At 44.5% G+C, this 23,177-nt stretch overlaps 1 protein-coding gene across 1 annotated transcript; it reads left to right on the top strand.

The window, feature by feature from the left end:
• The first annotated feature begins 946 nt into the window (after positions 1–946).
• il15 (interleukin 15) lies at positions 947–22,895 on the top strand. Its single transcript, XM_083655366.1, has 6 exons — positions 947–1,068; positions 3,281–3,363; positions 17,524–17,611; positions 17,785–17,829; positions 19,169–19,300; positions 21,778–22,895. The coding sequence occupies exons 1-6, from the start codon at positions 1,003–1,005 to the stop codon at positions 21,877–21,879; spliced, it is 516 nt and encodes a 171-aa protein (XP_083511492.1). The 5' UTR covers positions 947–1,002; the 3' UTR covers positions 21,880–22,895.
• The last annotated feature ends 282 nt before the right edge of the window (positions 22,896–23,177 follow it).

Below are 23,177 nucleotides of genomic sequence, written 5' to 3'. Positions count from 1 at the left end.
TCAGTAGGTGTCAACAGCCCTAATTAAAGCTGGGGCTTAGGGCTCGAAAGAGCAGAACTGAAGACAAATATTCAAATATCGAACGTGTTTAGCGTCCGAATCGCAAACAGGGCAACAGGGAAACGGCACTGCACTCCGTCGGGTCGCCATCAGCGCACCCCCCGAGTTTCAAGTCGATCCGACCAACGGTTCTGGAGATACGCAAAGGACAGACAGAGAGACAGACGCTCCCGCAATTATAGTATAGATTCTGTTTGGTGTCCTCTAGACTCAGAGAGTAGTGCGAGACTCATTAGCCAATGAACAGCCAGGAATGGGTCTCGCGCTACTTTTGCATGCTAAAATAAAGCTGATCATGTACAATTTGATTCAAGGGAAAAAAAACTTTCAGAGTAGCTACAACACAAACTGTCTATTTTGCTGCAACTCGACAGTGCTGCTTAATCCAGGACCTTACTTCCTGGAACTCTTGAAAGTAAAAAACTGGTCCATTGGGGTGAATGGAGAGATGTCGGGACTCTTCTATCTACATGGCTCTGGTGTAGCCGAATAAAAAATCGGACAAGACACTTCCACCCAAACTCTCAACTCTCACCATACGTGAGAGTTTGGGTGCATTTCCACGTGATTACATCGAGCCAATCCTCACTTCATATTGAAAAATCACCTATTGATTTGTTTCTTATGAGTAAACCCACACGCCTGCCAAATTGCAATTTACCGGTAGGCAAAGATACAATCAATCAGATTAGTCCAGACACGTTGTATCACAATGTGACGAATGTTTCAAGGGGGAGTTAACTTTACTACTGCATGTCAGTTTGAGCTCAAACATGAGTACAGGGCGTATGCGAGGCGCGCTGTCTTGAGGAGAAAGCTGGACCCCACACGCTCTCGCCAGTCATCTGGACGCGGACAGATGAGACGAATTGCTTCATTACGAGTGAAATGCGAAAATGTGATATTTTTGCTTGTTGCCCGGCCGGGTAGGACAGCAACCAGATGACAGACTTAATGACAGCGCTCGCTTTGATACTCCTAAGGCTTCGTTGTAACGAACAGCGAGAGGTAAGTAAGTTCACTTACTCACTGTGTGTGTGTGTGTGTGTGTGTGTGTGTGTGTGTGTGTGTGTGTGTGTGTGTGTGTGTGTGTGTGTGTGTGTGTGTGTGTGTGTGTGTGTGTGTGTGTGTGTGTGTGTGTGTGTGTGTGTGTGTGTGTGTGTGTGTGTGTGTGTGTGTGTGTGTGTGTGTGTATGTGTGTGCAGATTGAACGACAATATTTTGCTGAGAGTGGTTTTCGGAAAGGGACACGGGTGTCAAAGTTCACACCTGCAGGAAGGGTAGAGGTGTCAGTTAGGCTACCTGCCGACGCACGTGGACTCATGTCCTTCAGCCCCCCTCAACAGCGCATTATTAATTAACATTAAGCCTGTATTTGCTTAAACGTAGGTAGAAGCCTACTTTCGGATTCTACTTTCACTTTCACTTGCAGCAGTATAGGCACATTCCGGTGGTATGCCATAACACCGGCTTGGACCATAGACTGTATGGCTTGGACTAGTGCTGCTAGGAGGAAGAGAGAGAGAGAAACCTACCGAGTTTGAACGTCCTAAATCCAAACCAACGCTAGGCATATAAAGTCCTTCAGGACAGAGATCATCATAACAAAATTGACCCTGCACTGCACAAACTAATTAAATAGGTCTACACGAGTCAGTGACAAATGAAATAGAGGCCATTTACACCTGGCACTAACATGCGTTTTCTATGCAATAGGATAGTGCTTTATGTGTTTATTTAAAGGATCCCCATGGCAACTAGTGTTGAGAGAGAGTGGCTTCAGTGGAGGACCAAAATGCGAGACTCATGAGCCAATTGAACAGCCAGGAAGCAGCCGCGCTACTTTTGCATGCTAAAATAAAGCTAAGCTGATGATGTACAATTTGATTCAAGAAAAAAAAAGTACTAGCCTACAACACAAACTGTCCATTTTGCTGCAACTCGACAGTGCTGCTCAGGCACGTGCACACATAGACATGAAAGGGGGCTTGAGCCCCTGCCTTTTTTTCAGTCTGTAAAAAGTGCCCTTTTTTTATTTATTTTTATTATTATTATAATACATTTTTCATTTTCATTCCAACAACACATGAACAAAACAAACAGCTCAGACACATTAAAAAATAAAATAAAAAGTGCCCTTTCCTGACCATGAATGCATTTCTAATGGTGCTTTGTATGGAAATTGCCCTTTCCATGCCGTCACTGAAGGCAGCATTCAAAGAGAAATGCCTTTTCCGAGCTCTCTTGGCCTTGAATGCACCATTTGTAATAGGCCTCTGCATGGAGCAGTGTTTTTCTAAACTGCCCCTGAAGGCACCAACCCAAAAATGAACCCAAAAATGAATGAATAAATAAATACATAAATAAATAAACCACCCAATAAATAAATAACCAAAATATAGGGAACAAATGCAGAATTGTTGCTCTTGAAAATATTTTTTACTTTACACTATTGGAAAGGGATGTTGTGTTGTTGAATCCGCAAAAAATAAAAAAAATTCTAATACACCTTATCTAAATCTTCTGTCTTGCTTTTTAGAATTATGGTTAAAATGCATGGTATATTACAAGCCTCACTCAGTATCGTTCAATGTTTCTGCCTGTGTTGCTATCTGTTGTAGTACAACAACCTAAAGGGAGAAAAGGAGCAAGTACATATTGATGCTTAAATGATTTCACAACAGTATTGCAACAGCATGCAACTTTTATATACTAATATTATTCAGTTATGGAGTTATTTTTCCGTGACAAGTCTCATCCTAAAATTAGATATTCCTCTAAATCTGGTTAAAATCGGAATATTTAAAATGAGTTATACCCCTAAATTGGCCTTCAAATTGCCTCAAATTTCCGCCGCCGCCCTCCGGACGGCGGCTGTAGTGCCCTTTTATGAATTTGAGCCCCTGCCCCTCTAATGTTCTGTGCACGTCCCTGGTGCTGCTTAATCCAGGACCTTACTTCCGTTCCTGGAACTCTTGAGAGTAAGAAACTGCTCCATTGGAGTGAATGGAGATGTCGGGACTCTTCTATCTATATGGCTCTGATGGATGGCAACCAGCTAGTCGTCCTAGGGTCCACACGTGTACGTGTACGCATACACATCATATGTATGTTGTTCCATAGCCTCTTCACTCAGTAGTCAGATGCTTACCAAGATGATGATCACCCAAATAGATGACAAGCCTTTCCCTCTACTAATATTTCCTAATTTTATTTTTAGAGAGGCGCCCAGATCCGGCTGTCCTGTGATCACTGTCAAGAGAGCCACACAACTCAGGTCTGGGTTTGTTTCTTATTTCTGAGGTAGGCATACAGTGTCCTATTCATTTGAAGTTCAATATTGGTATCATTCATAAAAAATGACTGAAGGAATGTGTTTTTAGGCTATGATGCAGCAGTAAACAGTACACACACACACACACACACACACACACACACACACACACACACACACTAAGGGATATAATCATTCATTAGATATGTGCATAAAATAATACTAATAATGCCACATAACTTTCATTTACAAAGTAATGTGCACTGGCAAAGGAGTCTGTATTCACGCATGCACACAATCCCTTTGAATGAGTTAAGGTCTGTTTGAAAATCGGTGGGTCAATTTATATCACCTTGAACTTGAGTTGACAGTTATTACAATTTTTCTCAGTCGCTTTGGTACATTTCTCAGATCAGAATTGAAATTCTCTAAACTACTTGTTCAATCTCCAAAACCTTGGCACATTCATGCCAATGATTATGTACAAGTGTCTGCTGTTTCCTACATTATCAATTGCTTATTATGTCATGTTGATCAAAATGTGTTCTACTGGTTCTATGTTGAATAGTCTTACCCCCCAAAACATATAGGCATTAGTTAATTGCATAAATTATTTTACATGCAAAATGGTTGAAGCACTTGTCATAATCTGTCAAGCACATTTTCTATACATTTTCTATTAGACTTTTTATCCGATAAACTTCAAACTTGGGGAGTGTGCTGCTGGGAACCCAACGGAGTGCGGTGCCCAATTTCAGACATGTACATAGTCCTAGCGCCACCTACTGGCAACACAAAAAGCGGTTTATGTCGAGAACCGTTCATCCCATCGACTTCAAACTTTGGGAGTGCGCTGCTGGGAACCCGGCAGAGTTTGATCACACCCCCGCAAAAAAGTGTGCCCATGACGCATCGTTAGCCTGGGTAAACCCAGCCTCCACGTGACCTCTATCTATGCTATCAGTCACATCTTTATACATGATAATATACAACAAGGCTATCTTTGTTGACAATGTTTATAGACAAAAGCATTAAAACAAGCAAATATTACAATATTCTCCGGTCACTGGCAGATACTATCTACAACTTGTTCAAAGCAAATCTCTCATGTCAGCATTTGGCTTGTGTGTTATTGCAATTTCCTATGTGTAATATTAATGAGGCTTGACAACGACTTTATATTTCAGCATAACTTTAGTGGCTACACGTGCAGTATACAGCTTATACAGTTCCGCTCAGTATCACTACAACAACGTTCTGTTTGCTTCCGTGTTACGTACAGCGTCATCAACTACGGATACTCATGAGGTACAAAAGCCCATTACATCACATCCCCCTTTTTAACATTTCTTTTTCTTTTCTTTTTTTTTGAATGTCATGTTATTCTTGACAATTGCAAACATAGTTTCCCCATAAGATTTACCATCAAACAATAACGCTTACCAGTGTAAATATTGCAAATTGTATATAGCCTTAACATAACTGACTCTGTAAGTCAAAACCCATTGATCCATGACATTTTTCAACAACAAAAAAAACAAACACTTTATTCTTCTTATAGCGTTACTTCCTATGTCATATGGAAAGAATCAATCTCTGTATCTAGCAGGTACTTTTACTTGTCTACCAGATCTCGTGGTGCGATATGAGAGTGTTTCAGATTGTCCAACAGGTGTTTCATCTGGGTCTGCAACAACAGTGTGCTCAGGTGTTTGTGTGTTTGTTGCCTGTCTGTCACAGTCCTTCAACCCTGTGTGTCTGTTCTGGTAGATGTCCTGTTCATTTGAAGATGGAAACGTTGTCTCGTCTGTTTTCCGCAGATACTTTCTGTTTCTCCTGTACCGCCTCCCATCTGGTGTGCGAACAACGAAAGATCGTGGTTGCTCATGTTTGTGAAGGACCACAGCTGGCTGCCACGTCTCCCCTCTTTGAATCCGGACATTGTCTCCTGCTTGCAGATCAGACAGCCTTCTTGTTTGCCTGTCGAAGTAGAGTTTTTGCTTCTCTTGCTTTTCACTCAACTGCCTGTGTACCTGGACAGTACCCTCTGGAGTAAGCAGTGAGGTTGAGGTCGGCAGTTTCCCTTTTAGCCGCCGTCCCATTGCGCTGGTGACAGTCCTACACCTTCCAGTGGTGTGTTGCGGTACTCCAACAGTGAAATGTAGGGGTCGCCATTCTTACACTCTGACTTTTTTAACAGATTTTTTACAGTCTGTACTGTCCTTTCTGCCTGACCATTAGACTGGGCGTGACCGGGACTAGACGTGATGTGTCTGAATTCCCAGCTTTCTGCAAAGTCCTTGAACTCAGCACTGGCATACTGAGGACCATTATCTGAAATGATGACATCAGGAATGCCATGCCTGGCAAACATCGATTTCAGAGCTATTATGACACTGCCACTTGTAGTGTCTCTCAGTTTAGTTATTTCTGGGAACTTTGAGAAATAGTCCACACATAGCAGGAACTCAGATCCTCTGTAGTGAAAGAGGTCTGTCCCTACTTTCTCCCACGGTCTGTCTGGTATTGGCTGTGAGAGTAACGGCTCTCTCGGATTGTTGTTCCTATTCTCGTTGCAAATGGCACACTGAGATACCACCTCCTCAATTTGTGAAGACATGTGTGGCCAATACAAAATGTCTCTAGCTCTTTCTTTGCACTTAACAATCCCTAAGTGTGACTCGTGGATTTTGCTAAGCATTTCTTGTCTCAGCTCATGTGGAACAATGAGCTTTGCTGCTTTGAACATAAGCCCAGATGTGTATGCAATTTCATCCCTAAATGTCCAATAGGGCTGAATCTCTTTTGGTACTACACTTCTTTCATTTGGCCATCCCTTTAATGTTATGTCTTTCAGTAACTGCATCTCAGGGTCCTCGGCTGTTGCTTTTCTGAACTTCTGCAGTTTCTCCTCTGAAATGGGCAACTCAGGTGTGATCATATTCACTTCTAAGTCTTTCTCTAGCAGCTCTTCTTTCTGCTCTTTGAGGAACGCTCTGCTTAACGCGTCTGCTATATGAAGTTCTTTGCCGGGCCGATAAGTTACTTTAAGACTGTATCTTTGTAGCCTAAGCAACATCCTCTGTAGCCTCATAGGAGCTTGATGTAAAGGCTTCTTAAAGATGCTCTCTAGCGGCTTATGGTCACTCTCAACTAGAATCTCTTTTCCATAAAGATACTGATGGAATTTCTCACATCCGTAGACTATAGCAAGTAACTCTTTTTCAATTTGAGCATACCTGCGCTGACAATCAGTGAGTGCTCTTGACCCATAAGCTACTGGCTGCTCATCCTGCAGTATGACTGCTCCTATGCCCTCTGAGCTGGCATCTACTGACATGGTGATTGGTTTGTTGACGTCATAGTACTTCAAAGTTGGAGCGACGGTGACCAGCTGTTTTAGATTTTCAAAACTTCTTTCTTGTGCTTCCTCCCAGTGCCACTCTGTGTCCGCTTCAAGCAGCTTCCTTAGTGGAGCGCTGACGTCTGACAAGTTTGGTATGAACTTGGCGAGATATTGGATCATTCCCATAAACCTCAGCAGTTCTTGTACGTCTTGTGGTGGGGGTAGCTGTGTCACTGCTCTCACTTTTTCCTCATCTGGTTTTAGCCCCTTGTCACTGAGCTTGTGTCCAATATATTTGATTTCTGTTGTCCTGACAACGCACTTGTTTCTGTTAAGTTTCAGGTTGTACTCCCGTGCTCGATCCAACAACTTTTTCAGCCTGCGGTCATGCTCTTCCTTGGAGTCCCCCCAAACTAACAAGTCATCAATGATGTTCACAACACCATCCAGCCCTTCAATCATCTGTGCTACAGCTCTTTGAAACACCTCGGGCGCAGACGAGATCCCAAACGGCAAACGTAGGAACCTGTATCTCCCTATGGGTGTGTTAAACGTGCACAGCTTTGAGCTGTCATCATCAAGTTTGATTTGCCAAAAGCCCTGATTAGCATCCAGCACAGAGAAAAACTTTGCATTTGGCATACGGGAAACAACTTCCTCCACTGTGAGCAATGGGTAGTGCTCCCGTTTTATAGCTTCATTCAAGTCTTTTGGATCCATACAGATACGGAGTTTCTTGGGTGTGACTACAGTTACCATACTGTTGACCCATTCTGTTGGCTCAGTCTGCCTGGCTATTACACCCAGTTTTTCCATGCGCTGTAGTTCCTCAACAACTCTGTCTCTGAGTGCGACTGGAATCCTCCTAGGCGCATGCACAACGGGCGTAACTTCAGGGTTTATCTGTATATGGTGCTGACCAGGTAAGCAACCTAGTCCGTTGAATAGATCACTATAGTCTTCAAGAATGTCTTTTCCCTTGCCAATATCACGCATTCTCTTTACTAAGCCCAATTTCAAACATGTGGCTCCTCCCAGAATAGCTGGTACATTCTGTTGCATGATTTCAAACTCAATGTTGTGCTTTTGGCCCTTGTACTCACATGTTAGTGCTCTCTTGCCCAGTGGTGTTGTCTTTTGTCCAAAGAAAGCAACGAGTTTGCTGTTACTCGCCTTGAGCCTGCCTCTAACATTAAGGGCATTCATTGTTTCAACTGACATTGCATTGCAGTCTGCACCTGTGTCCAGTTTAAAAGTCACAACTTTTTTATTTATTCTCAAGTTTTCTGTCCATTGTTCTTCATCAGATTGTGTCTCCGCAGACTCCATCACTCTGATGTAGTTTTCATGCTCAACTCTGACTGTGCCAAGAAACATTCAAAAGTCATTTTCACTTTCACTTTGCTCTACTGCATGCACTCTTCTTCCATGTTGGTGCTGCTGACCGTGTGTCGACTTACACATCTTGGCAAAATGATTTTTCTTGTGGCATGTTTTGCATGTTTGGCCTAGTGCAGGACATTGTCTTGTTCCATGTTTATAGCCACATCTGTTGCAACTTGACTCATTTTGTTCAAAAGGTCTTGTGTTAGCTTTAAACTTGTCTTTTGGGCGGACTGTCTTTAGTCTGTTTACATCCACTTCCTCAGCCAGCGCTTTGACTTGACTGGTTGTTATTTCACTTGCACGGCATATATCTATAGCTTTTTCTAGGGTCAGATCTGCTTCTGTTAACAGTCTGCCTCTCACTTGGTCGTTAGTTATGCCACATACTATCCTGTCTCTTACCAGGGAGTCGAGTAACTGTCCAAATTCACAGTCTTTGGCTTTATTCTTTAAGTCCGTGACATATGCATCGATGGATTCCGACTGTTTCTGTGCTCGTGTGAAGAACATGTGCCGTATATAAGGCAAGTTTTTCCTGGGCTCACAATAGTCCTGAAACTTCCTCTTCAGCACGTCTATTTTGTCTCTCTCCCCGTCGACAAACTCAAAAGTATTCGATACTTTGATCGCCTCTTCGCCCGCGACGTGAAGGAACGTTGCACACTGCACCTTCTCGGACTTCTCCGCAATGCCGCTGGCAGTACTGAAGAGATCAAAGCGCTGAATCCATGTCCTCCAATTCTCAGCAAGATTGCCTTGCAAACTCAAACTCGGTGGAGGTTGAAACTGCGCCATAGTCTCTGTTCTTCTTCCGCCTTCACTTATGACACCATGTAATATTAATGAGGCTTGACAACGACTTTATATTTCAGCATAACTTTAGTGGCTACACGTGCAGTATACAGCTTATACAGTTCCGCTCAGTATCACTACAACAACGTTCTGTTTGCTTCCGTGTTACGTACAGCGTCATCAACTACGGATACTCATGAGGTACAAAAGCCCATTACATCACACTATGTTGAAACAACTGATCATCAGTGTGTAGTTTAGCGTCTCAGGAGAACAGAATATTATAGCTTTGATCTTCACAAATCATTTGATCCTCTGTTGTGTGTCCCATCACTGGTACTGGACGGCGGCTACCCCTTGAAGAAACGAACGACACTGTTAATCACTGTATAACATTAACGTTTGCTTACCCAACACTACGTGCGATTGGTAAATACTGTAAATGCAGAGGTGGATAAACTATCCAGAGGAGTTTAACCCCCTTGTTCCCCCTCATTGATTGATAGTTGATCTAACGTTAGCTAGATATACAACGCTATAGCTGGTAGATGAGTATATGCTCTGAGTCTGCCTCATCTCAAAGAGGTAGGTAAACAGAACTGCGTTTGTTTTCCGTCTACGTCCAAATCTGTGCAGCATGCAATACTGTTTAACGTTGTATAACGTTAACTTCTGCTACTCTAGTCTATCCTTAGTCCTCCTGTAATGACAAATGGACATGTAGCTAGCGTTAATGTCATGCTATGCAATTACGTTAGAAAATAAGATTACCTCAATTTTGTGGAAGATAGGAAGATGCAAGCGGCAGGCTGGTGACGCGAGGTCTGGAGGAAATAATACTCTCTGCAAAACCTGCAAAAATCATTCACATTGGTGGTAGCCATCGCGTGCTAGCAGTACTGAATGTGTAGTGTTAGCTCTTTTGCTAATAACAAAGGGCACTGAGTGATGACGCCATCTGTTGCACTGCGCATGTGCTCTGTGTGCTAAGCTGGTTGGCTGATGGAGTGGTCTATCAAGGGAGGTACACCCGGCCCTCCCCGTCCGCAGAAATCGCTCTAAATGGCCCAACCTCCAGACTCTTGTGACTGATAGCACATAGAGGTCACGTGGAGGCTGGGTTTACCCAGGCTAGCGCATCGTCTCCAGAGTCTCCACCCTAGAAATTAGCGCGAGAAGTGTGTAAAAAAAAGAAGAGAAAAGGTAAATAGCCTATGTCACGTGCCCTACAATATACTGTGTTTTGGTTGTTGGACATTTTATTAACGTAGTCTGTCTCACTGCAGTGGTGCAGCCATGTTGAGATGCCTACCACATTGGGGCTAATTAACACGTAACACTTCCTCATTCAGGCCTGGTGTGAAACCGAGGCGGAGGAGTCCACCCTCATTTGTCGAGAGGGGTAGTGGAACATGCCAAGTGTAGTTGAGTAAAGTCAAATGTATATCATCTTCATTTTGAGTTTGATCAGGGCATTACAATATATTTGATTGGTCATCCAGTTGTTCAGCGATGCCAATGTACCAAGATTGTTGTGTAGAATGCAATCCTTGATCGGTTAGGCCATGTTCACATTACAGGCAAATCTGATTTGCTGATAAAGTCCTTAATCATCATTATCTTGAGTGGTTTCCCAAATCTGATTTGAGAGTGTGTCCGCACTGCCACAAATCTGATTTAGGCAAGTGTTCAAGTCGGATCTGTGTGTCCAGACCTCCATATGTGGTTTGGGACAAGTGACATACATCAGACTTGGAGCGTCCAGACTCATAAAAGCAATCTGGATAGAATCATTAATAGGTCATTAAAGTTCACAAATCAGATTTGGCCTCCTAGTCTGAACATGGCCTTAGTTCCTTAATTGACACTGATTGTCTGTCCTCTGTTTGTAGGAGGGGCTTGGGCTATTTAACAGGCAGGCACCCTTCTGAGAGGCTTCATCCAGGTATTGAAACAGGCCTGCTGGCCTGAAAGCTAGGTGCCAAATGTGAATGGGTGTAGGCTTAGGTTCCAGTGCAGTGCTGCTGTTTCCAATCTGGTTATTTTTGAGTCTAACCTGACGCATCAAGGGTTACCGTAATGGAAGCAGCAGACGGACCAGATGGTGTAGTAGTCCCGGGGCAGAGGCTCGGTGTCGGTGTGCTGGGCTGGCCCTCATGCCTGCTCTCCTTCATTGGAACAAGCTCTGAATGCTGATATGTTGGAGGCTGCATCTCCGCTTTGGGACCAGAAATAAGGTGGAAAAAAATGTGTACATTGACCTTTAGCAAGGCAAGTTGCCCGAGGAGGAAGCCACTCGATCTTATGAGAGAAGTTTGAGGTGTGGTGACATTACTGTACCAGGACATGTGCCAACATGGTGTCAACAGAAATCCCTGTGTTGGGAATTTCAGTGCTGAAGTACTGAGAAGTGAAACATTGTACACTGAATGCACCAAATATTAGGGACACTGCTTTTCATGAAGGGCACTGATGAGGTGAATCCAGTTAAAAGCCAAATCTATAGCAATCGCAACAAGCTAGGACAGTGTCAAATGAGGGCACTAGTCTCTAAAATAGCTCAGAGGTGCATCTCATGAACCTTCAATTGGCAAGCATATATGGACAGAATACAACACTCTGACAATGGAAGAACACGGAAATGTACAGAATCAACAGCCGGGGAGAAGTAGAGGAGTAAGGCTGCGTGGACGCTGCATGTACAGTTCTGTTCGGTGTTATTTGTTTACATCTCATATTTTGTTTTGTTTTTCCTTTGTGGTATGCAGTCAGTGTGTCAGGTATGTGGAAGTGTGTGGACCCAAATGTAGAAGAGAGACACAGCAGGCAAGGTTTTAGGCGCAAAAGGTTTACTGAAACTTAAATATCAAAAATTTAACAAAACCACGAGCAGAAGGCTAGGCTAAACTCAAAAACAATAGGTGATTCGCTGAGGACAATACAGACTGACAATATATAGACAGAGGTAACTAATGACACATGAGGGACAGCTGGGGAAGGCAGGAACACAGGGGGCAAAACGGGATAGCTGATTGGTGGGGAGAACTCAGGTAATGGGGCAGACTAACAAGGGAACATAGGCAACAGGTGGGAGGAAAACAGAGAACACACAAGGAATAAACAGAACACAGGCCTTTCTCTATAGCAGTGATCCTCACTATTTTCTCCATGTGAGCCACACTAGCCGGTCAAAGTCAAGAGGAGAGCCACTTTTACCGCAAAACCACACAGTAAGCGTTTGATTTAGTTTTAACAGTTTAACAGTTTATTTGTTTATTTAGACGGGACAGTGCAAAATTAATGGACACAAAGAACATAATCAGAGTGTAAAAATTGCCGGATTTAGCACGAGACTCGAGCACGAGGCTCGAACACGTTGCACATGGCACGAGGCTAATTTCCATCCGTAGTCCCCAAAACAAACAGGACATACGTGGACATACCTACATACAATACAATACATACATACATACATGTGCAGTATTAGTTTATTCAATGATAAAACCAATGATAAAAAATGTAGAACCAATGATAAAATGTTAGAAACAATTATAAAAATCATAAAAACATTCAGACCGACTTTATATATATTTTTTAAATATATATATATATATATATATATATATATATAAAACATTCAGGCCGACTTAATAAAAAATGATAAAAGTGATGAAAACATTCACACCGACTTGATTAATAAAATAGATATGAAAAAATTCTGATGTCCAGAGACCCGGATGAAGAAAGGGCCGAGCCGGCAACCTCAGGTGGGCGACCTGGGGGCTGGCCAAACTGGCGGAGCTGGTCTGGCGGACAGCCAGGCGGACTGCCAGGCCAACAGAGAAGGTGGAACGCCAGGACCAGAGCCAGGAGGCGGAAGGCCAGGACCGGAGCCAGGAGGCGGAACGCCAGGACTGGAGCCAGGAGGCGGAACACCAGGACCGGAGCCAGGAGGCGAAAGGCCAGGACCGGAGCCAGGAAGCGAAAGGCCAGGATCGGACCCAGGAGGCGGAAGGCCAGGCCCGCCCCGGGAGGCGGAAGACCAGGACCGGAGCCAGGAGGCGGAAGGCCAGGACCAGAGCCAGGAGGCGGAAGACCCGGACCAGAGCCAGGAGGCGAAAGGCCAGGACCGGAGCCAGGAGGTGGAGGATCAGGACCAGAGCCAGGAGGCGGAAGGCCAGGACCGGAGCCGGGCGGCAGAAGACCAAGGCTGGAGCTGGGAGACAAAATACCAGAGTACCTGCGAGACGCCAGGGCCAGTGGTACCCACAGCATAGGAACCGGAAGTTCCCGCACCACAGGAACAGGAAGCTTGCGGGGTGCCGGAACCGGTGGCCCCTGCAGCACAGGAACAGGAAGCTTGCGGGGTGCCGGAACTGGTGGCCCCTGCAGCACAGGAACAGGAAGTCTACGGGGTGCCGGAACTGGTGGCTCCCGCAGCACAGGAACAGGAAGTCTGCGAGGCGCAGGAACCGGTGGCTCCCACAGCACAGGAACAGGAAGCTTGCAGGGCGCAGGAACCGGTGGCTCCCGTAGCACAGGAAGAGGAAGTCTGCGGGGCGCAGGAGAACCGGTGGCTCCCGTAGCACAGGAACAGGAAGCTTGCGGGGTGCAGGAACCGGTGGCTCCCGCAACACAGGAAGCTTGCGGGGTGCCGGAACCGGTGGCCCCTGCAGCACGGGAACAGGAAGTCTGCGGGGCGCCGGAACCGGTCGCTCCCGCAACACAGGAACAGGAAGTTTGCGGGGCGTCGGAACTGGTGGCCCCTGCACCACAGGAACAGGAAGCTTGCGGGGCGCCGGAACCGGTGACCCCCGCAGCCCAGGAACAGGCCGCACCAAGACCCGGAGGCCACGGGGAGCAGAGACTGGACGCTCCGTAGTACGGGGCAGTGAGGGCTCTGTGGCACCGGGCAGTGAGGGCTCTGTAGCACTGGGCAGTGAGGGCTCTGTGGCACCGGGCAGTGAGGGCTCTGTAGCACTGGGCAGTGAGGGCTCTGTGGCACTGGGCAGTGAGGGCTCTGTGGCACCGGGCAGTGAGGGCTCTGTGGCACCGGGCAGTGAGGGCTCTGTGGCACTGGGCAGTGAGGGCTCTGTAGCACTGGGCAGTGAGGGCTCTGTAGCACCGGGCAGTGAGGGCTCTGTAGCACCGGGCAGTGAGGGCTCTGTGGCACTGGGCAGTGAGGGCTCTGTGGCACTGGGCAGTGAGGGCTCTGTGGCACTGGGCAGTGAGGGCTCTGTAGCACTGGGCAGTGAGGGCTCTGTAGCACTGGGAAGTGAGGGCTCTGTGGCACTGGGCAGTGAGGGCTCTGTGGCACTGGGCAGTGAGGGCTCTGTGGCACTGGGCAGTGAGGGCTCTGTGGCACTGGGCAGTGAGGGCTGTGTAGCACTGGGCAGTGAGGGCTCTGTGGCACTGGGCAGTGAGGGCTCTGTGGCACTGGGCAGCACTGGTGAAAGTGGGCCGGAACCCACCGGTGCGCAGTTCCTTTAAGACTTTCTGTGCCTGAACGCCGTTGGGGGAAGACATGCAACTGCCTGTCAATCAAAAGCCGATTGCTGCAGAGTGCAGAAGCAATCACGATCACATAATTTCCAAGGAAACACATGGCTGACGTTATGTCGCATAAACAACAGTAGTCTGTCTCATAAATTGCTTCTAAATTGTTCCAATGCAGTGTTTTAGACCTGTCAGTGGTTTTAATCGTGCTGTCTATCCACCTTATTTTTGTGAGGCTCCCGCTGTAAAATAATTCTGGGAGCAATATCCGGTCTAGAACGTGAGCAGCTGTGTTTACGCTGGCTTGACGGGGGGCCTGCTGACGTCGACGGGGGGCCTGCTGACGTCGACGGGGAACCCGAACTGGTGAGACCAGCTGGGGGCTGGCTAGCTTTGAGATCAGCTGCCGTCGCTTACCCAGAAATTCAGGCTGCTGCTGAGGACTGGGCTGGTAAGCCGGTGTAATGTTGCAGCTGCAATGCTGCAATCGGCTGCAATGAGGAAACTCACTCCCAGTAGAATGTCTTATCCTCCCCCTCAATGAGGTATCGTCACCCCAGAGCCCCCGCTGGATTATAGGAGGGGAGATGCTTCCCGCATCGGCGAGGACCATGTGTCCGTGCGGAAAAGTGACGTCAAATCAGCATACACTCCCCTCCGCAAGGCTCCTGTGCGGACGGTTTTCGCCTGGCCGTGCACACCCCGAATTGTGGGCTCACTTCCACCATCAGAAACCCGCACAGAGTATAAAAGCTCCACACGTTTCCTCGTCAGGATTCAGTGTCTCTCATTTCCGTGCGACCGGGCCAAACGTCAAGCATATTCCCATCTTGAGGACAATTCCACCTCGCTGTCCTCCTCCGGGGAGATCGCGCTCGCAGGCTGCTCGGTTCCCAGGCCTTGCAGACTGTTTTGTTTTTCTCCCGTGTGTGTGTGTGTGTGTGTGTGTGTGTGTGTGTGTGTGTGTGTGTGTTTGTGTGTGTGTGTGTGTGTGTGTGTGTGTGTGTGTGTGTGTGTGTGTGTGTGCAAAATTGCCTGCAAAACATGAGAAAATGTTGCAAGCTGCTGAAAAATACTAAAAACTAAAATGTTGAAGCCTTAAGTCCAAAAAGTCTGGAGGAAGTCGTTAAAAAAATTATTTTTGTAAAAAGTGTCTGGGGGCCCAAAAATAGTACTTTTTTGCAGTTTATAATGGTTCTTAATGGGAAAATGACTTAGCCATTTTTGGACACATAACGCCAGAATGGTGCAATTTGTATTTTCCCGGGGCCAGAAATGACTGTAGGTACTCAAGTGTTCAGATCCTTGATATAAGCACCACCCCCCCTCCCCCAGCCACGTTTCATAGGATTTATGGCATTTTAAAACACATTTATAACAATGCGACCAAACCTATCTAGCCAAAAAAACAAATTATTTGTTCCACTTTGATCCATGACAGTGCGGCATGCATCCCCTCTACACTGCTCCTCATAGAGTGCCGCCCTGTTCTGGGCCAGCTGGAGTTTGGCCAGGTCTTGTTTAGAGGCGCTAGACCATACTGTTGGGCAGTAGTCTAGACGGGATCTAGGCGGGATTTTCTCCCCAACTGTACTTGGCCAATTCCCGCTGCGCTGCTCCACCCCCTGTGCCGATCTGGAGTAGACTAGCACATGCTTCCTCCGTTACATGTGCAGTCTCCAGCCACTTCTTTTCACCTGACAGCGAGGAGTTTCGCCAGCAGGACATAGCCCATGGAAGGATCACGTTATAACCCCCAGTTCTCCTCGCCCCCCGAACAGGCGCCCTGACCGAACAGAGGAGGCACTAGTGCAACAACCAGGATTCATACCCCACCGGATTCCCACCCGCAGACACGGCCAATTGTGTCTGTAGGAACGTCTGACCAAGCCGGAAGTACCGCTGCTGGGAATTGATCCTAGGTCTCTGCGTTGGTAGGCGAGTGCTTTTAGACTAAGCATTTTAAATAGCTTGTTTGTAAACAACTACACAAGGATTTGTCATTCTGATGGCATTGATATATTCATTTTGACATAAATATTTAATTTTGAGAGATAAACTAAGGATTTTCAGCAAGTTGGCTTTTGCAGGAAATCCACTGAGTGGTGCTGTTTGTATGAATTGTTTTGAGAAATGCATTTACTGTTTGTAAACAATTACACAAGGATTTGTCATTCTGATGGCATTGATATATTCATTTTGACATAAATATTTAATTTTGAGAGATAAACTAAGGATTTTCAGCAAGTTGGCTTTTGCAGGAAATCCACTGAGTGGTGCTGTTTGTATGAATTGTTTTGAGAAATGCATTTACTGTTTGTAAACAATTACACAAGGATTTGTCATTCTGATGGCATTGATATATTCATTTTGACATAAATATTTAATTTTGAGAGATAAATGAAGGATGATGTCATCAGTGACATTATCTCTGAACTATAGCCTTGTGTGTGTGAGTAATTCACTGATGTCATTTATGACATCACTGATGTGGGACAGAGAAACAAACAGACAAGAGCCCTAGCTCCCATTTATACACTGATGATGATAATAATAATAATAATAATAATAATAATAATAATATCGATTATTTATCCCCCTTCCTGACAAACTAGCACGATTGGTACCTTAGGTCTTCTAGTTTCAGATGATACCAGAAACGTGAGTCTAGCTTTAAAAATGAGCCTGCTACAGCCCCCAAAAGAACCCCGCCCCCCTTTTTCAAAGTGGAGGGGCATCTGCCTAACTTGCCTAATGGTGTAGGTGCCTATGTCTACTGTACAGTATCAGTATCATTGAATGGAAGGGCCCTTGACTTGAAAAAGTAATGTATTAAGAGTCTGTGGATGGTGGGCTATAGACCTCTGGAGACATATCAACATTTCAAAAAAATTGATTGAGTACAAAATTTGTCTATACTACTACTACTACTACTAGTCATGACCCAGTAGGTTTGCGTCCTGAAAACGAGGGCGTGGGGAAAATGCAATAGTTTCTAAACTGTACATTCATATTTAAAACCGTCTTCACAGCAATTGTAACATGTGACAGTGTGAAAGATAGTGTAAGGAGATTGTAAACATCTCAAGTTAGAAGCTGTCCAAATTCTTTTTGAACTCATTACAGTAGTGTGTATTGTAATCATTGCCTTCTGGTCCTTCTTTTAAAGTATGCTGAGTGCATCCATGTGTGCTGCTTCTTCACCTGTTAAAGCAGAGGTACAGCATTGCTTGAAGAGACTGAAGCCGACCATTGAGGTGAGACTAGGTATCAAATATATTTATACCCTTGGTTATGTTCTGAAAAAAATTATATCATAGCAAAAGAAAAACTAAGATAAGTTGTCATTTCCTATAGTTTACAGATAGACGAAGGATGCTTTGTGTATTTCTTTGTGAAAACACTAAATTGTCTACTTACCTCTTTTCAGAAATCTGACGCTTTGTTGTACGCTCCTTCAGTTGACGACATTACTGTAAGTTGTAAAAGTGCATGTTATGATTCCGACAGTCAAATTTGCAATATAAGTGATTACAAATCAAATGGCAGTATCATTCAACAATGGAGAAATGCATTCCCATACAGCATAATATTAGTTTTTTCTCTCCACGAAATCCGTAATGTTTTGTTCAAATGATTTGTCGGCCCACTTGCAATACCTTTGCGGCCCACCAGTGGGGCCCCGGCCCATAGATTGGGAATGGCTGCTCTAGAATGTATGTAGAATGCTGTGGAAAAACTAAAAGCAGCCAGTGAGCAGCACTTACTGTATGTGGATGGAAATGCCTTCCCTCCCTGCAGGGGTGCTCTATACACTTCCTGAAAAGATTCAGCCTGATCGCACCTAAAATGGTATCTGCTCACACTCACACACTTTGCATTCTTATTATAGGATTGCTCGAGCGGTAGTCTTCTTCTCACCATAAAACAGAAGTTACACCCGTTATTCTGATCATACACAGCTCAGTCTTGTACATGTTCAGCCATGAACATGATCACCTCGATCCCATGATTATGTCATAAAGAGACGCACCTTGGAGCTGTTATCAGTGAGCTAAATGACAGTCTGTGTGCACAAGGGCAGAACACAGGTTCATTATATAGTAGGAATTGTTGTTCAATACTGCAGCACAATAAAGCTTATTTGGATATACTGTACTAGGAATTCCTAGGGTGGAGACTCTGGAGATGATGCGCCATGGCTGCAGTTATGGAAATCGCCCGCTCCACGGGCTCCCAGAATCGCTACTGTCAGACAGATAGACACCGCCCACCCACCTACTCTACCCACCTACCATCGGCTCATACTACATCACAGTTGCTCAAGTGACATCACTGATGACATAACAACTGCCTGAGTGACATCACAGTTGGGCTCCCAAAATCGTGACAGACAGATAGGTAGAGAAACAAGAAGTGGATGGATGAATCCAGAGGGAGGTGGTAATGCAACATAAAGGATGCCAACTGCCATAAAACACCATAGAAGGAGAAGAAAATACAGACACCGCCTACCCAGCTAGGCACCAGACAGATAGACACCGCTCACCCACCTAGGCACCAGACAGATAGACACCGCCCACGCACCTAGGCACCATGGAAGGGGTACAAGAGAAGTGACTGACACTGAGCCCACAGACAGACTTAGCCAATTTTAACTAAAAAGAAATGGTAAAACTGTCACACTTGTCAAAGTCTGTCTCCAATTCTTGTCCAGGTCTCACAGTTCATTGTCATGTTGTTTTTGCTGCCTAAGGTCACAGGACAAAATCATGTGTATTATGTTTTGAGTGTCCCATTCTTCTCTCCCATAGGAGAACTGTAAAATAATGTCCCTGAAGTGTTATATCGCCGAGTTGGGGGTGATCCTTTTTGAAGAAGATCTGTTGGACAGTGAAGACGCAGATTGCATCCATAATTTCAATGAGAGCCTGAGCCTGCCTCCTGTGAGTCCTGTTTGCATTTTCTCCTGTCACATCTTTGGATAGCAATCTAAGTTGAGCTCAGTGCTCATGACAGCAGATGAGTTCTACAAAAGAGTAATATACTGTAGGGAAGCCGTCATGTTGTCCTCTGGTGATGTGAGAAAAGTTCTCCATAGTGAATTTTACATACAATTATAAGTATATTAGATAATTGCATGAATAGATGAATATGTATTTTTGTATGTCTTGTCTATTCTAATTGACCCATCACTTATGGGATTATAAGAGACCAAAAATAACAGCTTCCTCTTAAATTATTGAATTTAAAATACCAGTGAATCTGTTTCCATGAAATACATTTGTCATTTGTGTCATTACTTTTAATGGACAAGGTTTTAAAGCAATATTCCACTTAGTGTTAAAAGTTATAATCTCAAAGATCTTCATGTAAATAAATGTAAAGACACTACGTATGACTGATGTAATGTAATGGTGATTGAGTCTATGGCCCATTGATGGAAGCCTTTGCATTTTCAGTATTGCAGCATTTATGAAAGGTAACTTGGTGTCTGTGGTGATACGCCAGATAGGGTAAGCGGAGCTAACGAAATAGCCTCGCCCTTCACGTTACTGTAGATTCCCAACTCTTGCGTCAAAGTAGGATAACAAGCTACTATTTTTTCCGGTCTCTGCTAGCATTGCGGTTGTGTACTATGGCCAAACAAACTGACTAATGTCACATTATGAAACACTGTTCGGATTCCACCTGCAATTACTGCTCATCGCCATAGGTGTCGCCAAAGAGAACGAAACGGAAATCTTCGAAATTATCACCATAACATGGGGTTATTCACTTGACCGCCATGAAAACTAGAAACTACCCACCAAGATCGGATGCAGCTGGACAAGTTTGTAGCATTTGGATTTTTACTTGCCACATTCATTTGAAAGAGGCCACGAAAATATCCTGAAACCTTTATTTTTATTTTAAAAATATAATACATTTGTGAACAGATTCAACAGATCCCACTACTGTGATTTTCAATGGACCTTCGGTCTGGCATTTTTAGAACATCATTTTGCACAATTTCATAATAGTAGCGCTGGGATACCATTCAGGAGAGAGATAGTTTCTGTGGGATATACTTTTATTTAAATATATATATTTTTTGTGTAATCCAAGAATAGAAATGCTGATCAATTACTGCTTTATTGTCTTGCTATACGTCAGTTTTCACTCAGGATGTTTTTGTGGTCTCATTCAAACACTACAAACGCTGCAACTGCATCCGATTTGGGGAGTAGTTTATGTTCTGGCCGAATAATCCCCCATGTTAATACTAAAGCCGTTTTCCCACATGCGCTTTGTACCGCTAAATGACCGGAACGTGGTCTAATGCCTGCATGTGTGAAAGTTGTTGTTCCGGTATAAGCGCGACCCCGTCATCGTGGACATTTCACCAGTTTCGAGCCAGTCAGAAGAGCGGTATGCGCGATAACGGACACAAATGTAGAACGGGTCCAGTCATTTCCCGCGACACCGGTCCTTCTCTCATGGGCGAGGTGTACACACGTTGCTTAATGTTCCAGCGGGCATAATCTAATCATTCGCGCACATTAAAGCAAACTGGCGAAATGATCTTGTGATAATAAGAGCGGTATGTCAGCTTCATGTGTGGGCGTGCTGATTTCCCCCTCTCTCCTCTCTGCTGCCTGCTCGCTCTCTGGCCACAGTCGTTCAGTCCTCCTCCTTCAGTCACAGCCCGACAGGGACACAGACGAAGCAAATGCACGAAGCGAAATGTGGAAGTATTTTGCTTATGTTGCCGACAGCGAAGGCAAGCCCGGACACATCAAACGAAGCCAGTCTGTAAAAAGTGCTTCAACGCGACGCAGGTGAACGGATAAACAAGCAAACTTATTTCACCATCATCGGAGTTTTGCCGACACGTCACTCCCCACCCGCTCTGCAGTGCCGCCCCGCCCCCCAACATACAGGCAATTTCGCTGCTATATTCCCACTTGCGAGAGCCCAGGTGTGAAGGGAAATGTCCGATATTGACTTACAGGTAATTTTCCGGTACGCATGTGGGAAAACGGCTTAAGTGGAATATTGCTTTAATTGTCCAAGAAAAAAAGATGAGGGATTTATCACTGGGAGTTCACTCAGGAAGAAACCGAACCAGCAGGATTTTTTTACACTGTATATTGGTATCACACCTACTGTAGTCTGTTACAGCTTGTTACCCTAAAAGCATGAGCCCAAGTACATTTTGATGGTACCAAATCTGCTTATTTAGCACATTATATCAATAGATCTCACCATAGCACCTTCTCACACACTTCAATCCATCATTATTGTCTTCATGACGAGTGCAGTGTGTAGCTAACATATTACATTTGGTTAAATGGAGACATTCAGAGTGGGCTAATAACTTTTTATTATTTCACTTAATGTGCAAATACAATGTTTCACTGGATCTCTTTTGAATTTTTAGGTCAGCTGTCCACCATGTGAGGCACAAACTGTAAAAAATGCAACAATATTCCTGGAGAGAATGATAATCCTTTTGCAGAGTATAGATTTCTTGAAGAAATAATATTGTAAATAAGCTACATAAGCTATGTATTTTGTGCTTGAGCAAAGTATATACTGTATATAATATATATATGTATATAAATGTTTTTAATTATTTAATATTCATGTAAATGGTTGTACATTTGCTTCTCTATACTGTAACTATGTCACACTGTGGAAGTCCATGTCATTCTAATGTGAGCATTTCAAATGACTTGTGTATTTTATTGTACTGAGTGCACTGTGATAAATGTGATATATAGAACATGCCATATAACTTGTGAACCCCCCCCCATTTTTTTGTATGAGGAGAGACTGAGTAATGACGCTCTATTCCTTGGCATATACCAACTGCTCAGATCATTCTTTGTTTTTGATTGTACTGAATATTACAGTAAGATTTAATAGGCTTGAGGCATATAATAGCAAATACCATAGCAATATGTACTCACCGAGCACTTTATTAGGAACACCTACTAATACTTTTGGCTCAGTGTCAACCGGCTAGCAAACTGCCATCCGCCTCGAGGTTCGATTTGTTGTGCGTTCTGTCCGAGATGCTTTTCTTCTCACCACGGTTGCAGAGGTTCTCTGAGGTAATGTAGCATTTCTGTCTGCTCCAACCAGTCAACAAGGTGTTTCCGTCCACATAACTGTGGATGGTTTTGGTTTTCACAACATTGTGTCAACTCTAGGGACTGTTGTGTGTGAAAATCCCAGAGATCAACTGTTTCAGAAGTACACAAACCAGCCCATCTGGCACCAACAACCAGTCACATGAAGTGAAGCTGCTGAGCTGTATCTGCACACACTTATGCATTGCACTGCTGCCACATGATTGTCTGATTGGATAATTGTGAGTGTAGGCTACATATGATAGCATATTTTAAAGCTCCATGGTAAACACCGACTAGCTATTATATTAGATTTAATGGACAATCACTCCAGTTACTTGTGGGCTATGCAATTTTTGTTTTTACTTTATGGCCTAACATTTTTGATACAGCGGTTTATTGTGTAATAAAAGTGAAGAAAATACTTTTACATCCCTGTGGTCTTATTGTTGGACAGCTTCCATAAGTGTCCTAAAAGAATGAGCTCTTTTGAATGATGTTATGGAAATTTCATAACTACATCTGGGAAGGCACACCTTACAAATGGAGAGAGGAGTTTGAGGCCTATAGGATCTCAGCTCAGTAGTTCAGCATCTCGTAGTCTCGTAACTCCATCAGACATCAACAATCTGCTGAAATCCTGATAGCATACTCATACAGGTTTGTCTCAATCAGCTCCTCTAGGTTTCCTTTTTCAGCACTATTC

Source organism: Poromitra crassiceps, assembly GCF_964638095.1.
Source record: "Poromitra crassiceps genome assembly, chromosome: 19".
In the NCBI taxonomy this organism is placed as follows: Eukaryota; Metazoa; Chordata; class Actinopteri; order Beryciformes; family Melamphaidae; genus Poromitra; species Poromitra crassiceps.
Note: the sequence above shows the minus strand (reverse complement) of the source record. Positions and strands in the feature narration are given on the sequence as shown.